The sequence below is a fragment of the Aulonocara sp. 'chitande type north' Nkhata Bay genome, linkage group LG19 (genome assembly GCF_057382095.1).
Source record: "Aulonocara sp. 'chitande type north' Nkhata Bay isolate Kocher_YH1m ecotype deep benthic linkage group LG19, A_spYH_male_GT1.1, whole genome shotgun sequence".
Taxonomy (NCBI): domain Eukaryota; kingdom Metazoa; phylum Chordata; class Actinopteri; order Cichliformes; family Cichlidae; genus Aulonocara; species Aulonocara sp. 'chitande type north' Nkhata Bay.
Genome location: NC_141362.1, coordinates 18,618,501 through 18,636,097, shown reverse-complemented (window position 1 = coordinate 18,636,097; position 17,597 = coordinate 18,618,501). Strand labels below are relative to the sequence as shown.

At 41.3% G+C, this 17,597-nt stretch overlaps 1 protein-coding gene across 7 annotated transcripts in view; it reads left to right on the top strand.

Moving 5' to 3' along the window:
- Window positions 1-17,597, top strand: part of LOC147306800 (dynactin subunit 1-like) — a 30,537-nt gene that overhangs the window by 8,908 nt on the left and 4,032 nt on the right. The window contains exons 4-26 of one of the 7 annotated variants that reach the window (XM_086276032.1): window positions 747-778; window positions 2,777-2,797; window positions 6,665-6,682; window positions 8,943-8,963; window positions 10,217-10,387; window positions 11,067-11,090; window positions 11,570-11,767; window positions 12,181-12,385; window positions 12,588-12,666; window positions 12,770-12,929; window positions 13,051-13,155; window positions 13,676-13,867; window positions 13,978-14,094; window positions 14,234-14,386; window positions 14,474-14,634; window positions 14,826-14,994; window positions 15,249-15,317; window positions 15,497-15,709; window positions 15,860-16,021; window positions 16,456-16,587; window positions 16,691-16,819; window positions 17,077-17,219; window positions 17,289-17,455. In XM_086276032.1, the coding sequence (XP_086132158.1) occupies window positions 747-778; window positions 2,777-2,797; window positions 6,665-6,682; window positions 8,943-8,963; window positions 10,217-10,387; window positions 11,067-11,090; window positions 11,570-11,767; window positions 12,181-12,385; window positions 12,588-12,666; window positions 12,770-12,929; window positions 13,051-13,155; window positions 13,676-13,867; window positions 13,978-14,094; window positions 14,234-14,386; window positions 14,474-14,634; window positions 14,826-14,994; window positions 15,249-15,317; window positions 15,497-15,709; window positions 15,860-16,021; window positions 16,456-16,587; window positions 16,691-16,819; window positions 17,077-17,219; window positions 17,289-17,455 (2,841 nt within the window). Of the gene's footprint in view, window positions 1-746; window positions 779-2,776; window positions 2,822-6,664; window positions 6,683-8,942; window positions 8,964-10,216; window positions 10,388-11,066; window positions 11,091-11,569; window positions 11,768-12,180; window positions 12,386-12,587; window positions 12,667-12,769; window positions 12,930-13,050; window positions 13,156-13,675; window positions 13,868-13,977; window positions 14,095-14,233; window positions 14,387-14,473; window positions 14,635-14,825; window positions 14,995-15,248; window positions 15,318-15,496; window positions 15,710-15,859; window positions 16,022-16,455; window positions 16,588-16,690; window positions 16,820-17,076; window positions 17,220-17,288; window positions 17,456-17,597 lie in introns of all 7 variants that reach the window. The other 6 variants (XM_086276029.1, XM_086276030.1, XM_086276033.1 and 3 more) reach the window with 6 other exon arrangements.

Here is a 17,597-nt window from a genome sequence, read left to right as displayed (position 1 = left end):
CTCTGTGGGTCTCAACTTTACAGTTTTCTCTTGTTTTGCCTGTTGTTGCTAATTTGCGGCAAGGCACATTGTACACATTGTACACATTGTAATTTTACCTCTGCCTTATTGCCAATATTTTCTTATTTTTAAACATGAAGGGCCTCCAAGACACAAATGAAATCAATCAGCCAACTGAAAACAAGAAAATATCGGCATTGGAACATCCGGTTCTGTCGCCCTTTCATAATAATCTCTGACACGCAAGTTTGTAAACCACAATCACATTTCTATTAGTTTTATTTTGTGTGAGTGGAAGAAAGAGACATTATTCAGATTATTACTATTACACAAATCTTCCAGGATGCAGATTTTTGTCTCTCTTACCTGCTGCTGCAGCCATTATGTGAGTTAGGGCCTTTAATTTGGAACTCTGCCAGCCTGAAAGCCAGAAAGAAAAGTTATTGTCTTACGATCTGGCTTTTGTCTGAAAGTAAATGGGGCTCTGAAAGTGACGGTGAGATCACCAGCATGCAAATAACACTTTCCCTCAATAACTTGAGTAGGGAAAAAAGGGCATGGAGAAGTGAATTTTAAATAAGGGTGCATACAGGTTTCAACAGCTGCCAGTCAGGTTTGACCATCTGGTGAATGAACAATAAATTATGTTGACTCTGTTTGCGCCATAGCCTGCTGTGGGACTTTTATAACTCTTAAAGATTTTTATCTTAATGTTCTGGGAATGTGTTTCTTCTTTATCTCGTCAGAAATCCTGGAGTCAGCCAAGTCTGCTAAACTGGTGAGTCAGATAACGCTGCACTGTGACGCAAAGTTTGCAGGAAAGCCGAGGCAAACGTGTGCCGCCTGACACCTGAATACACACACACCCACACTGCACGTACACACATTCATGCATACAGACTTCCACCTGCACACACACACACACACACTCACACATAGACGTACTAAAGTAAGTGCTATGTGTTGGTGTTTATTGTTTGGCGATTTGCACTCTGCAGGGAGATTCATATGTGAGATATTTAATTTATTTCTGACGGCTGCTGTTTTGTTAGGTTTTGTTAGGATCAGGTGTTTGGGGAAAGTGCCTGCAGTAGATTAACATTTAATTTGGCTTCTTCATAGCATGGCTGGGAATTTAAAAGGTGATTCCTACATGAAACTAGTGTAACATAACACTGTGATGTGGTAATTAGTTTTAATTTACAATAAAAAAAATAAAGTAATGGGATTATTAAACAATATGCAATATTATATGAGGCTCTTGCATATTTACATCTGTAAATATTTCCATTTAATTCATCTTAATGCAATTACAGTTTAATCTGAGTTTACCAAATTCAGAAATGTGCTAAACCAAATTGTAGCTCTAGAGCTGAATGAGTTCTCTCTGTCCAGTAGAGGGCGCCGTTTACTCACGTAAGTCCAGTGTTACTCTGCATGTTTGGTAGACACTAAGAAAAATGTAGAAAGAATCCAGCACATCAGAGCCATGACTCAGGAGTAAAAAAGCACTGATCTAACTAATAATTTATTTAGTGTGCTTGACTTTTGCCTTCACGTCAAACTGACACTTAAATCCATTGCAGTAATTTTTCATAGGAATTGTTATATGTTTTAATAGAAATCTGGTGCTGAAGAGAAGTATACTGGTTAAATTTACCTTAAACCTGCAGTCTGTTAATATGGTGTGAGTTCACTTTTGATGAAAAGAGCAAAAGCAAACATGGTTTATGGATGTGACTATAGTGATGTATGGATATCTGGATTTAAAGGAATTTTGAGAAGTTTTGAGTTTGAATTAAACTTTAAAGTTGTACACATCAAGGAAAAAAAAATCTCTTTGCTGTTAAAGGTTAATCCACTGACAGTCCTGGATTCAAATGTCAGCATTTTGAGAGAATCTTTGCACAGGGAATAACCTGTAATGATAAGTTCACTCTGTCAAGTGGAAACCAGAACGGAGGCATTTGATTTAAAAAGTATATTCCAAATTAGTCACATTTAAATGACTTTTTTCTGTGACCAGATATGTTGTTTTATTTATGCAAATTGTACGGTCATTGTAAAAAGAAAGTTAACTGTAAGGTTTCATGTATGAGGACATAATGAAAATAATCTGGTCCTTAGTAAGTGATAAAGTGAAAACAGTCACTTCAGGTTTTTGTTGCTGTTGGTGGTTTTACAAGGTACTGAATCATGGGGTGTGCTTCTGTTTTTCACAGGCTGCTTCTGATTTTTCACTCAGTTTTTGTTAAATATATTACAACTTGTACTGTGTCCTGTTTATTGTTCATCTCAGGTTGTGTTGATCTAATTTTAATACCTGGTAATGACCAGATAATCTTTTATGTCCTAATATGTAAAACCTTACCCTTGAAAGAAGTAGTACTTCATGTTTACATATACTGTATTTGTAGGATCTCATTGTTTCCATTTTTATTGCTTGTGTCATAGAAAATGGAAGAATCATTTTTTTTGTTGACCAGCCATGGGAGAATGGCTCAAATTATTTTAATAATAGGCAATGAAAATATTTTTACACGAAAGTGTAGTTTAATGTGTTTTTAATGTGGAGAAAATGAACAAAATGAGAATGAAGAAGTGAGTATGAAGAGATTTGTGTTTGTGAAAGTTATTGAGGTCCAACACACAGGTCCAAACCACCACAGTTCCCATCACCTCTGGCATGCTGCTGACAAACTCCTGATCTTTAACCTTCACCCTCCCTCCCTCCTCCTTCCTTTCCTCGTCTCCTTACCTCCTTTGACCGACGCAGCGAGGAGTGAAACCCAAAAAGGTGCTGCATGTTTCTCTAACCTCGGTACAGTGGTAATGTTATGATGATGACCGTAGTAACCGTGGTAACCGTGGCTCTGAATGGCCTCGCTGCTGCATGGCAACAGAGCCTCACCCCTCATTTTACCCATGACTCCTCGCAGCCATCTCTGGTCTCTGTACTGAAGCGCTCTGTGTTTGTATGAATGAAAGCTGTGTCCCATCACCTCACCGCCCTCTCTGCTCTCTGTTCGGTGCAGCTCTGTCCAACATTGTCTGCTTGGTCTTCTGCTTTCTGTGCACATTCAAACATGCTAAGTTTGCTAAGTGTCCAAAGGTTTTTCAGAGGCTCTGTGAACGTGCAGTGGTTCCTGCATGGAACCCTTGTTTTTTAACAATAATGGTTACCACTTACCACCTACTTCCTCTGCAAGGTTGCATCTATAAAAGTAAAATGACACACACGAGCTAACAAAAAGGACAAAAAGCAGTCCATCATTATCATGTAACTATCTTAGGCTTCTGACCAGGGATGTCAAACAGATTTTACATTATGCACCACATACAGCACTTTTTGGATGGGCCACAGTGGTGAAAATCCTCTTTGTGTCCTTGTGTAAAGAAGTTTAACTGCACATTTAATCTCCGCAATATCAAATTAAGAAAACAGTATGTCTCAGGTTTTCTACATGATAAAGAAATCTGTCAACACAACTGTTACGATCTCCCCCCACCCGTTAAAGCCATGGTCTGCTGTTTGGTTTGTATGGGAGGGGAGGGTCACCTGTGTCTTACAGGCTGTAAAAGGTGTAGAAGTTGTGGCAGCATGTTACCCACACTGTCCTGTAATTGTAAAGCACAATGTTTTTGTTAATTCACAGACACACTTTTAAAAAAAATGTATAGTAGACAATGAAAAAACAGGAAATTGTCTTACTTAACTGTTTTTCTATTGGTTAATTACTTTGGTGTTGAATGAATGGCCATGGGGAGGTCTTTGTTTAGTAGGAAATGTTGTAAAAAATACTTTCAAAAATGTATATCCTCCGTCACATTCTCCAAAGACCGGCCAGATTTGAGTCTTTGCCAGGCCGTTTCTGGATCTTATGTTCTACACCTTAGCTTTGGACTTTTTGGTTGGCAATAGATATTTTTTGCAGCAGATTAATTGCATGAAATAAAAATAACTGTAAAGATCAGGACATGTTTTGGGGTTCATGGGTTTTGGTCCTGCCCTCTCATTCACTCCTCTGTCACTTTTGGGATATTTCTGCTCAGTCTAGATACTAAGTTGTATATTCACGCATTTTTGATAACATTAACATATCTTGCAACCTATTATGGAAGTTAACACTTTTATATTAAACCCTGAAGTCTCTGTTTTTGTGAATGAGATGGATTAGTTCGGTTGTTGTTGAAAAGTCCAGTGATTCAGCCTTTGATTCTTGAATGAAAGCCTTACTAAATCACTTTAATTTATTACTAACTAAAGCATTAGTATTAAGAGAACAAACTAAATTAAACCAGTCTTTGGTGTGACCGTCACCAAGTTTCCAAGGTTGTTTGAAGCATCTTAGAGAACTGCAGTTCTTCTGTCTTTTCATGTAATCCTACACTGACTGCATGATGCTGACTTCACTGCTCTGTGAGGGCTGGACCATCTGTTGCACCACTCCCTATTACTCTTGTTAATAAAGGTCTTTATTAAAGACAGGGTGGTGTGTACATTATCCTGTTACACAATAATTTTGAGACCAGCCACAAAGTTAGAAAATATAATTTCCTTATAATATTGTATTTGTTCCCACACGTCTATCATGAGATCCAAGCTGGCTGTCCGCTGCTCTTTGTCATTCCTGGCTGACTCATACATGCAGGCGTTCCTTGAAAATGTCAGAATGCGACTGAGGTGAAATGAGCTGCCCTCCTGCCTGCAGTAACCTGCAGAGTATAGATTTCCCGTCAGCTCGGTTCTTCTTTATCGTCTCCTGGTCTGCATCTCCTCCTTGGCAAGCTGACTTTGAACATCAGGAGGGAACTTTAAAGCAGGAGGATCAAATGTTCAGTCACAGAGCCGGTGAAACTGAGGAAGAGTAGGAAATGTTAGACAAGACCAAAATGGAAACTCAGCGAAGGAAAAGCAAAGTAAAATGCTTTTGTACTGCTGTTCTGAAGCTTGACCCATAAGCCATTATTTTTCTCAGCTAAGGTTTTGGGCTTATTTATGCTTTCTGGACAGTAATTTTATCTCCTTTCGTTTCGTTGAAGCTGCATTGCAGTGACCTCGGAGGCAGCGATCCTCCCTCTGTGTGCTGGGAAAGCAGGAACCTGATACATCTCCACCCATCTCCGCATCCACTCTGTCTGTCGGCCGCTCTCACTCCATCGCTCTCAGAGTAGCACTTAGTCTGTGTGCTGGAGAGAATTTGAGTGGATTATGAAAAGATATGTTTAATATTTGAACAGGACAGTTTTCTCTAAGCTGCTCTGTAATAGATACTCATAAGCTGTTTTTCTTTCTGCCTCTGCTGCCTGACGTCCTGTTGCTTGTTTTGTTTTTTTCTCTCCACAATCAGATTCCTAATACTCTTAAACATCGCCCGTTTACTAAAACCTCATTGGACATTTTCTCCCCATGTTATTTTTGCCCATGACGTGAAAGTATTCGAGGTTTAAAGCTCACAACTAATCAGAGTATCTTATACTTTGTGGATTAATCCTCTTAGATATCCCTCTCTCTTCCTGCTGAGCTGTTGGTGCAGAGCAACAGATTAGTGAGGAAGGTATCACGATTGCTTCCTTAGACGGCTCTTTAGGAGACTGTCGAACTATTAAATCTCCCTTTTAAATAAAAAAAAAAATCCTTTTGCTACAGTTAATGTTACTTTTAAAGTTCGGATCTTATCTCTGGCTGTCATGATGTTTGCATTTCTGAGTTTTTATGTGAGGCTTTCTTAACCTCTGTACTCTGGGTATGTGTCTATGTAAAGCACGGTTAGGCGCAGTTCAAAAATAGCAAGACTCACTAAGAAAGGTAGACCTCATAAAGCCGCTCAGGTGTCGCGCCCCCCCCCCCCCCCCACCCCCCACCCCTTTTGTTTTCATCAGCCTCATTTTAATGAACCTTTTTGAGGATCTGCCAGCGTTGCTAGGAGATAAGAGAGGCTTGCATCAGCATGGCTGCTCATTTTCCCCTCTCACCTCCATTTACAGTCCCGCCCTCCTCTCCCTCACATCATCCCTTTCCTCCCCTGTCTGTCCCCAATCACCACTTTACACCCATCCCTCCCTCCCCCTCTCCCTCCCTCCCCCCTGTCTGTCTGTGTTAGAGGTGGTGATGAGTGGGTGAGCAGCAGGGAGGGAGGAGGGCACACAGTGATGTAATGCAGGAGCAGCTGACAAATCCCAACAAGCGAGAGAGAGAAGAGGGGGGGAAATGAGACAGAGGGTTGGAGAGAGAGGTTAGGGGAGGAGAGGCGTCTCCGGTGTAGCAGGAAACGGCAGCAGGCTGGAGGCTCGTGGCAGAGGGATGTTCGAGTCCTAATCAGAGGCGAGAGCAGAAGAGAGGTGCTGACAGAGGGCGCCGGCAAATGGATTATGAGAGAAAGAGGACATAAAGGAGGACGATAGCAGGAGGAAGGGACGAACAGAAGGAGGGAGGGGGAGCCTGGGAATAAATCGCCGCGGCCATTTGCACCACTGCAGCTCCCCGGCCTGAGCCGCTGCCTGTCTGACTGTTCAGCTTCAGCTTTCCGCCTGTCTGTTCTGAACCCGCTGTCTGTGGATCTTTGCCTGTTTTATCAGCTTCCTGTTTGTGTGTGTGTGTTTGTATGTTTCTGGGTGACCGTGTGTGTGTATGTCTTCTTCCCTTGCAAAAATGATGAGACAGACTCCTGCACCCCGGAAGGTACAGAACTCCATGTGATGCTCTTTTTCTGTTGGGTTTCTTGTGTTGATGTTATCATCCTTTTCGTTTTGTTGGCAGAGCTGTTGTAAAGGTCATGTGTCCTCATTTTGTTTAAGGTGGAATTGCCTTTTTTCCCATTTTTTTCCCCAGACCATTGATATTTAATATTCCCAGCATAAAAGTAAAAGTGTTTGCAGCTCAGCTGTGCTCTTTCTTTGACTTCTAAGTTTATTTTGCCCATGCTGTCGGTAGCTGTCCATGCTTCTACATGTGTTTGCAGTTGTTGAGTTGCCTTGTATCATATTTATTGTTTTATTTAGCCTCATCATACAGAAGCTATGTCTTACTCAAGACTATACGTTGATTTCCATCACTGTTTGCAGATGTGGCAGGCAGGCAGATGTGGTTTGAGTACAGTTTGTTCTGGCAACTATAGCACAACATGGTGGTTTAAGAGGACTGACAGATCTTAGGTGGTACAGCTATAAGCTTGGGCAAGTTTCTGTTGGATGGTAGTGCTTTAATCCAATAAAGAACAATAACAAGCCAAAGCCCAGATGGAGATGGATATTGATTGAGTGTACTGAGGGCAGATAGTGGAAGATAATTGGATGCAACAGATCATTTTACATGAATATGGTAGAAAGTATACAAGTGTCTGGTCAGGCTTGGGTTAAGTTTAAATCATCATCATAGACGTACTTTAATATGAAGTGATAGTCACAAGAAAAGATTAATATTGTTAACTGTAGATTTATTGTAGCAGTGCCTGAATGCTTCAGAATTTTCTGGTATCGTCAAAGATTGTTTCCTCTGTAATTTAACATTAATTACAGGTAACAGAGACAATGGTTAATTGGTACATTTGTAATATATTAGAAATCTTTTCCATGTGCAAATCTAGACTTACTAGTCGCAAGACTTACTTCCAGGATCTTTAAAGAAAATAATTTGAACTTTAGTATGTTGTAGAAAAACAGACTATGATTTTAATCTGCTGAATAGTGACTCAGTTTCTCAGTTTCATGTCGCTGGAAAATAATTAGGTCATGTAACCTGGGCCTAGAGATCAGTCTATGAAGCCCTGATAACCTTTGGTTAGTTGGGGAAAAATGTATTTCTACCAGTCGAATGTTGGAGGTTTTTTGCTGTTAGTAGGTGAAGTTGGGTTACAGTGCTGTACCGAGCACCTCCTTGCAGACTTATGAAAGATGCCAGCTTGTCTGCATATACTCCCCAAATACTTGCTAAGCAGTCGTAAAACTACAGAGTGTAACACAAACCATAAATGGAGACCACCAAAGTAAAAGTTTTAAAATGTATTGCTTTCAATCTCTTATTTTGGAGGCATTCCCAGTTTGCATAAGTTTTACTACTGGTAGTGGTTAGATGGCAAGTGTTTGCAGACAAGTTGGTATCTTCCATGAAAACTGTAGTCGGCCGTGGTAGTCTGCTACCAAAACCAATCACAAGGGCATTTGTGTTGCAGCAACTTTGCAACTGGTTTCAAAAACCACTCTCCAACCCACTGAGGAATACACATTCCTCACAGGGGATTGTTGGCTAGTCTATAGGCCTGGGTGACTGAAGACTTGTGGAAAAGTTACCAGGGAATCTATAGTTTAACTGCATTTGTCATTGTCATCCTCGAGGTAGGAAATCAAAAATAGTGTAACCCATGTGTGTTATACAGTGCAAAGTGTTTCTTTACAAGCTCAACTGCAAATCTTGTCATCCACCCTGCGGTGTAGCATGTCTGAAACACATGTTGTACCTGAATGCTGCTGTTACCTCAGCAGTATGAGTGTAGTTCGACATAGATGAAGCTAACTGAGATACAATGCGGTCATTGAGGTCACAGCGGCAGTACCAGTCAGTGTCTCTGTTGTTGCCAAGACTGTGGTCATATGGGTGGATGAGATGAGGCCCAGAGATGAGTTAAGACAATAAAGATCATTAGAGAAACAGAGCAGAGATCTGTGTAGATGTTATTATGATAGATGATAGTAATATAAGTAGGGGCGTCTTGTCAAGAAGAATACATTAACAGGGTTTCAACTGTGAGTGAAGCAGCAAATATTCAACAATGGCCTAAAGTCATATCAGCTTCATCCACTCATTCTTACTTTTTATTTTTTTGGAATCTTTCTTTACTATGACTTTGCCTTGAATTACTAACCCTGGTTGTTTGTTTCCTTCCCTTCCCTCCTCTCCTCCTGCTGCCCTTTGACCTTTACCTGCTTCCTCTCCTCTTCTTCAGACCACGGCCAGAAGGCCAAAGGTGAGCCCAGTCTTCAACATCATCAGGGTTTCCACCTTTTGTCAGCCTGCGTTATTTGAACATGCGATTATTATTTTCACTTCACGAGGCAGATCAGATTTATGCACATAACTCATAACACGAATCATATTTTTGTTCAAAAGCATAAAAGATGGTCCACTTTAATCTTACAGATTTTACACTTTTTAAAACATCTTATGTTTATGTCAACACTACATTTATTCATCTAAAGTTTGCTTTATTTCTTATTGCTTTCCATCTGCTGCACACCTTTTTTCATATATTTTTAGCACTTCTCATTTAGTATTACATCGGTATTTGTTTTCTCTATTTTAAGGTCTTAATTGTGTCTGAGGTCACTATTGAGTTCTACTGAAGAAGGGCCCATTTGTATATTTCTTTGGGAAATTTACAACAGCTAATAAACAACTCAGTCAATTTTTAGATAAACTGAAATTCTCTTTTTAAGGTCTGAAGCTAACAAAACAATGAGCATGAATAATCAAATATCTGTTAATATACTGTATAGACATTTAATATTATACAGATGTTCAGGTCTCAGCTAGTAGAATAAAAAAATGTAATGATAAATAATTTAACAATTATTTTGATGTAGGTGATTTTATAGAGAAGCTAAATCCAGCCCCAAAGTTGAGTTAAATTAAGAGCACAGTGCAAAAGTGGTGAACTTTACCCAATGTCTTTACATTTCGCTTGGAAAGAGAAAGAGGTGCAGTGATTAATTAAATCATGCACAAACATGAAAGAAAATGCAGCATCTATGGCAGAGTTCGTACAATTTTAAAGACCGTGTTGTTATGACCATGTTTTATTCTTCAACATATTTATTTTATTGAGCTATACATTTTTTTTGCAGTCTGTTAATAACAATGTGCTTAATGGTACAGTTTAAAAGTTGTCCTGTTTAATCGGGATCCTTGGAAAGAAAATATAAAGAAATGAGGGAAGACTTTTCCACAGCACTGTAACTCAGTCAGATGCAGCTATTAACATTTCTCATGGTGCTTCTTCTCATGTTGCTTGTAGACACCACATCCTGAATCACAGCTGTCAAGCCAAAAAAACCCCAACTACAATAATTAAATGCAGTCAGCTTGCAGAGGGACACCTTTTTTGGCCTCATCCACACAAATGATTTACTCTTAGCTGCTTTTTGCAAAGTGTTTCTCTCTTTTAAAAAAAAAAAAATGTAATTCTTGTTGTTGATTGGACTTTTTTCTCGATTCCTTCAGCAGCCCAGCCGACCTGCAGGAGGGAAGGGGGCCGCGTCTGGCTCGGCTTCAGCCTCTGCTGGGGAGATGAGCAGCAGCGAGCCCAGCACGCCGGCACAGACCCCCCTGGCTGCTCCAGTCATCCCCACCCTCCACTCCCCTGGAAACCCTCCAGCTCCCATCCCCAGCAAGGTCAGTGTGTGTCTGGATCAGAAGTTCTATTCACCCTGCGTTGGACAGATCTGATGTGTTTTACTGTTTATCTATACATTTTTCTTTTCTTTGAATGCTTATTGACCCATTATGAAGGAAGCTTCTGTGGCAGCACTTAGTCCACAACAAGTATTTATGCGAATGAGCAAAGCCTGCTTAAAAAGGCACTACCCATAGTCACATTAATTCATTCATACATTTTGTTTAGCAGGATTTAATGTACCACCACAGTCAGTGGACTCTGAGTATAACCCACACAAGCCCAGCGAAGGAGTAAAATCAGATGTGACAACGTTGTCAGTATCTCTCCTCTAAATTTAAGTGTATTTTTTGACCCAGCTGTCACTTTGTGTTGACATCATCCAGCAGAGTCAGAACGAGAGCCGAAGGCCTGAAACGCTTTTTAGGCAACGTGACAGAATTTACCTTTGTTTTTGTGAATTATCTGCCTGTTAATGTGCTGATAACAAATCAACACCAAGATTTTATCTGTGTCTCTCGTTTTCTTTTGCATATTAAGTTGTATTTAAACATCAGAGATTATCACATCAACCTTTTGTAAAAATCGCCTTCTGAGTGTGTTGATTTTTTTTTTGTTTTTTTTTAATGAAATGTTAAAGTCGGAATAATCAGTCTAATTGGTATTTTGTCCCCTCAGGAAGATGTCACTATGGAAACACAGGTGCAGCGAGGTGGTGTGATGTGATGTTTCTGCACTTGAAGTATTGAAGTGTTGTTCTGCTCTCACTAACGTTTTAATCAGCTGAGGCGTGGCTCCTTTTTTAACCTGTGTGTGTGCAGTGATTGTCTCTGCTGCACGTTTATCACAGGATTCAGAGAGTGTTTAGAGGAGTGTGATTATCTGTGTGTGCACACTGGATGTGTAATACAGCATGTGTGTGTGTGCGTGTGTTTTCTCTCCACAGGTGAATTTTCTGCAGGTTTAATATTTAATGCGTAAGTGCTTCTAACACAAGACTTTAAACCTGATTCACTGCTTTCGGTCTTCACTCTGAAGAATCATTAAAGAGAAATGATTCATAAAAAGAAAAGAAAATGGAAGTTTGAATCCTCCTTTTGTGTTTTAGAGAGTTTCCTCTAATATGTGTTTATTTAAATCTCACTTTTCCCCTTCATCTTGTCCATATAACTGTTACCCAGGAAGAGGAGGCGCTGCGTAATCAAGTGAAGGATCTGGAGGAGAAGCTGGAGACCCTGAAGATGAAGCGCACGGAGGACAAAGCAAAACTGAAGGAGCTGGAGAAGCACAAGATCCAGCTGGAGCAGCTGCAGGAGTGGAAGACCAAGATGCAAGAGCAGCAGGCCGAACTGCAGAAGCAGCTCAAGGAGGCCAAGAGGGTAAGGAGCCACAGATGGAGGAGGGAGGGGAGTGTAGATGCTCAGGCTCAGCTGAAAAAGTGTTAAAAAGCAGCAGTTGACTGCTAACAAAAACTATCCAGCAATTGCATTCCTTCCTTAGCTTCCAATGAACTACAAATTTAAAAATCTTATTAATTACTCTTAATTTAAGTCTGTAGGTTTTGAGATTATTGGGCCTAAACTTATCTCAACCTTTATTGCAGATTATTTATTTATTTTGGTGAAGTGTTCACAGTGTGTTTGATTAACAGCACCTGGCTGCCACATACCTTCTTACTTTCTGTAAAATTATTATTAAAGGGGAATAAGGGGAAAAGTATACGATTTGCATGCAGTTTAAATAACATGCAGTTATGTAATACTTTGTTGAAACTAAGCTTTTCTGTGTGTAGGAGGCTAAAGAAGCTCTGGAGGCAAAGGAGCGTTATATGGAGGAAATGTCGGACACAGCGGACGCCATCGAGATGGCGACGCTGGATAAGGAGATGGCTGAGGAGAGAGCAGAGTCTCTGCAGCTGGAGGTGGATTCCCTCAAGGAGAAAGTGGATGAGCTCACCATGGACCTGGAGATCCTCAAGCATGAGATTGAGGAGAAAGGTACTGAAGAGCTGATTTTATCATTGCAGATGTTGTATCCAGGCCTCATTTCTGTTAAATCAGGACATGAACAATCAATACAAATACTGAAGTTTGAGTCTGGGTTTTAAAGTATGTAAAATGAACATCAATTTAGAGTGAAAAGTTTGCAAGCTTTAATGACGAGCTTTTCTTTTTTGTATTGTTTTTGGGTTTCTGTCAGGCTCAGATGGTGCCGCCTCCAGTTACCATGTGAAACAGCTGGAGGAGCAGAACAGCAGGTTGAAGGAAGCTCTGGTCAGGTAGGTCCGCTGATGTCTTCATGAAAGCCACAATTATACTGAACTGAACTTTAATTCAGAACTTTACAAGCTCCAAAACACTGATGCGTGTTTTTGTGTCCAGGATGCGTGACCTGTCTGCGTCAGAGAAGCAGGAACACGTGAAGTTGCAGAAGCAGATGGAGAAGAAGAACGTGGAACTTGACTGTTTGAGAAGCCAGAAGGAGAAACTGCAGGAAGAGATGAAAGCGGCAGAAAAGACCATCGATGAGCTGAAAGAGCAGGTCAGTGGACCTTATGACTCAGCTGTATGTAGAGGAAGTGAAAGGTAGCTCCCCCCAGGCCTGTGATCTTTTAATTCGTGGGATGGATAACAGCAGAAAAACAACATGTGCTCTGTTTCAGGTGGATGCAGCCTTAGGCGCAGAGGAGATGGTGGAGACTCTGACAGAGAGGAACTTGGACCTGGAGGAGAAAGTCAGAGAGCTGAGAGAGACAGTCACAGATCTGGTGAGTGACAATCGCCCAGAACAAACATGGCTAAAAAAAAAATCCCAAAGTGATTTTCAGTCCATAAACACTCTGATTTATTTCTCACTATCTCGTTTTACTGCTCAGACTGGCCTACCTGCATACATTCATAGTAATAAGGTCTGAAAAAATTGAAGTATTGCTGTTTGCTGACTCATTTCATTAATAATATGGGGCCGGGGTCATTAATATGCATTTGGAGCCATCTGGTGTTTGTCATCACTGCAGCTTTTGTTGGATTAAAGTGCTCCTTTGGTGTGCACTGACCTAGAACAATGATCATATGATCCTACACAAGAAACTCGTCTGTCTTGTGCCTGTCATTAAAGAACGTTGTTTTTTCCAAGAATAAACAAAACATGAGTTTATACAAGCTGCAAAATCTCATTATTATCCCACAAGAATTAATTGATCTAGAAAAACAGAGACAGATTTCAAAAATCAAATTCAAAAAAAGGAGGTGGCCCTGATTGTTTGTGTGCACATCTCCTTTGTGCAGGAAGCTATAAATGAGATGAACGACGAGCTGCAGGAGAACGCCAGAGAGACGGAGCTGGAGCTGAGGGAGATGCTGGATCTGGGAGCAGCGAGAGTCCGAGAGGCAGAGAAACGAGTTGAAGCCGCACAGGAGACCGTAGCCGATTACCAGCAGACCATCAAGAAGTACCGCGAGCTCACAGCTCACCTACAGGTAAACATGTAGAGGAAATATGTAAAATGTGTTTTCACATCTAACCTGTTAATCACGTGTTGGTGTCCTACAGTCAGTCAGTCACGATTGTTCTCATGTGTTTGCTGCAGGAGGTGAACAGAGAGCTGACCAGCCAGCAGGAAGCCTCAGCAGAGCTGCAGCAGCAGCCGCCAGCAGAGATGTTTGATTTCAAGATTAAATTTGCAGAGACGAAGGCCTACGCCAAGGTCAGAAACAATCACAGGGTTTTGGTCTGAATAATAAGTAGCTCTCATCCTCTTTTCACGTGTTTACAGGTTTTAAATCAAAACTTCTGATTTTAACTTTGGAGCTAAACAAAACTTCTAATGTCTGTGTATGTTTTAGGCTATTGAGATGGAGCTGAGGAAGATGGAGGTGGGTCAGGCCAACAGACACGTTTCTCTTCTGACCTCCTTCATGCCAGAGTCCTTCCTCCGTCACGGTGGAGACCACGACTGCATCCTGGTGTTGTTGCTCATCCCCAGACTCATCTGCAAGGTAAAAGCCACTGCATCTTTTAGAAACTGGAGACTTGCTCTTCGTGAGGTTTAAATATGTTTTTGTAACTGTTTACATGTCTTTTAGGCCGAGCTGATCAGCAAACAGGCACAGGAGAAATTTGACCTGAATGAAAACTGTGTGGAGCGAGCCGGCTTGAAGGGAGCTTTGGGTGAGCAGCTGAGCTTCGCGGGTGGTCTCGTCTACTCGCTCAGTCTGCTGCAGGCCACGCTGCACAAATATGAGCAGTAAGTTTCACCACAGACTCTAAACTAAAGATTAACAACTATTCTATCAGTTTTTTAAGTTGTAACTGTATTTTCAGTGTTAATGTCCTGGCTGTGCCGGACGCTGTTTCACTGCTTCCAAATAAAGAATTTTTTCAGGGGTTGCTTATCATTAGAGTAACTCCTCCATACGCTCTTCTTGTGCTTGTCAGAGCTCTGTCTCAGTGCAGCGTGGAGGTCTATAAGAAGATCGGCTCTCTGTACCCGGAGATGAGCGTCCATGAGCGATCTCTGGACTTCCTTATTGACCTGCTGCACAAAGACCAGCTGGATGAGACGGTCAATGTGGAGCCGCTCACCAAGGCCATTAAATATTATCAGGTACACACAAACAAACGTAATGCGTGATTACTGCAGTTTAATATAACTGTGTTTTATTAAAACATAAAGTATTTAATGTCTAATATTCTGCCTTATTTTCATTATATTTATATTATTTATTTTTATACTATAATACATTTTCAATATATTATGGTATATTTTTCTATATTGTATTACAAAATTCATTTGCATTATGATGAAAACATGCAATTTATACTCCTACTGCTTGTTTAATGATATTTGTCCTTTTTCAGCACCTGTACAGCATCCACCTGGCAGATCAGAATGAGGACTGCACCATGCAGCTCGCTGATCACATCAGAGTGAGTATCGACATCACCTGCAGTCTCCGAGGAATCTGTAGGAAGTTTATAAACCCCATCGGCCCTCAATCCAGCTTTGTTTCAATCTTTTTTCATGTATTTTTATTAAGATGCTTCTGTTTCTGCTGCCTAAAGAAAATAGACTTCACTGGTTACTCGTGGCTTATGTTCATGTGCAGTTTACCCAGAGTGCCTTGGACTGCATGGCTGTGGAGGTGGGTCGTCTGCGGGCATTCCTGCACGCGGGTCAGGAAAAAGCCGATCTCGCCGTGCTGCTGAAGGATCTGGAGACATCCTGTAGTGACATCAGGCAGTTCTGCAAGAAGATCCGTCGCAGAATGCCTGGAACTGACGCGCCCGGCATCCCAGCGGCACTTAGCTTCGGACAGCAGGTAACCATAGTGACCAAACCATCAAGTTAAAAAAAAAAACCCCAAAACAACAAGAACCCCAGATCTATGGTGAAAGTCACAGTAAAAAAAATAAATTTTTTTTAAATCTTTTTTTCATTTCATGTTCGTTTTTACCTTTTTACCCAACAGGTGTCAGACACCCTTTCAGACTGCAGGAAACACCTGACCTGGGTGGTGGCAGTCCTGCAAGAAGTGGCAGCAGCCGGAGCTCAGATGATGTCACCTCTCGGTGAACAGGAGGGGCTGTCGGCCGTCAAACTGGAGGACGTGGCGTTCAAAGCTGGAGAACAAGTACATTACATTACATTAGTACTTAATTAATAAAGGCCAAGTGACCTGACTGAGACGTATGTCCAGGACACTGCTTAGAGTCATTTGTAATTCAGAATTGTGGCTGACAACAAAAAGTAATATTGATTTAGGTGCAAAAATTCTTTTATAGCAGAATATTTCAATTAAATGAATTAAAAACAATGCAGTGACACAGTGACAACAGTTTCCATTAGAAGTCATCTTGCAGCAGGAATTATTGGAAATTTTGCAAGCCAGCAATTTTTTGAATGAACTCAATGTGAGCTGAGGAAGTGTTTATGTAACGGAAACTATTATAAAAGTCTCACCTGCTAATCGAGGAGTTCATGCACTTTGACTTTTGTTGTGTGTCTGAGCATGTTTATGGACAACTGTTTTGACAGCCTCCTGGACAATCATACTTTCGTTTTCAGATCTATGGATCCCAGGGTGCCAACCCCTACGAGTATCTGCGACAGTCCTGTAGCATCGTCATAGCAACCATGAACAAGATGGCGACTGCTATGCAGGAGGGAGAGTATGACTCAGAGAAGCCTCAAAACAAGGTAATTAGCTCAGTCTGGGGCCACTGTGAAGGTGTGTCGGTATTTTAGTTCTGGCTTTGTGAACCCAGAATATTATTTTCATATTACTCCGTTTTTCTTCCAGAACCCTCCGCCAGTAGATGTGCGAGCGGCAGCTCTTCGAGCAGAAATCACAGATGCAGAAGGACTCGGCTTGAAGCTGGAGGACAGAGAGACGGTCATCAAGGAGCTGAAGAAGTCTCTCAAGATCAAGGTAGAGAGAAGCAGCAAATTCACTGTGAATAAAAACATTAAAAACACAGAACTGCCGAATCTTTTGTCAGGTTAGAGCTCATGCAGCTGAAATGATAGGTATGTATCTGGAGTTTATTGTGTAATCGTGTTTTCTGAACTGGTCAACGTTCACATCTGTACACACTGAGGGAATCTGCTCCAAAATATCTGAAGAAAAGTCACAAATTCTGCAGAGACACAGTGTTTTGATTTAGGGGGGTATGTGTGCTTTTTCAGGGAGAAGAGCTGAGCGAGGCGAACGTGCGTCTCAGTCTGCTAGAAAAGAAGCTGGACAGTTCATCCAAAGATGCAGACGAACGTGTTGAGAAGATCCAGACTCGACTGGATGAAGCCCAGACTCTGCTGAAGAAGAAGGAGAAGTAAGAATAAGAACACGTCTGTAGATTACTGAGATCTACAATTGTGTGATGTTGTCCTCTCCTCTGCAGAGAGTTCGAGGAGACGATGGACGCTCTGCAGGCCGACATCGATCAGCTTGAGGCAGAGAAGGCCGAACTGAAGCAGAGAATCAACAGCCAATCAAAGATGACCATCGATGGGCTGAGAGGAACCGGGCCGTCAGGAATCGCTTCCATTGTCACAGGAATGGCCGGAGGTGAGTGAAGCAGCTGCATAACATGCTCTTAGTTTGGTGGTTCTCTGGTAATAGATAAATTCCCACTTTAACTAACCTACCTGATAATCACACTGCAGGATTGATACTGAATTTTGTGGTTATATATCATTATTTTAACTCC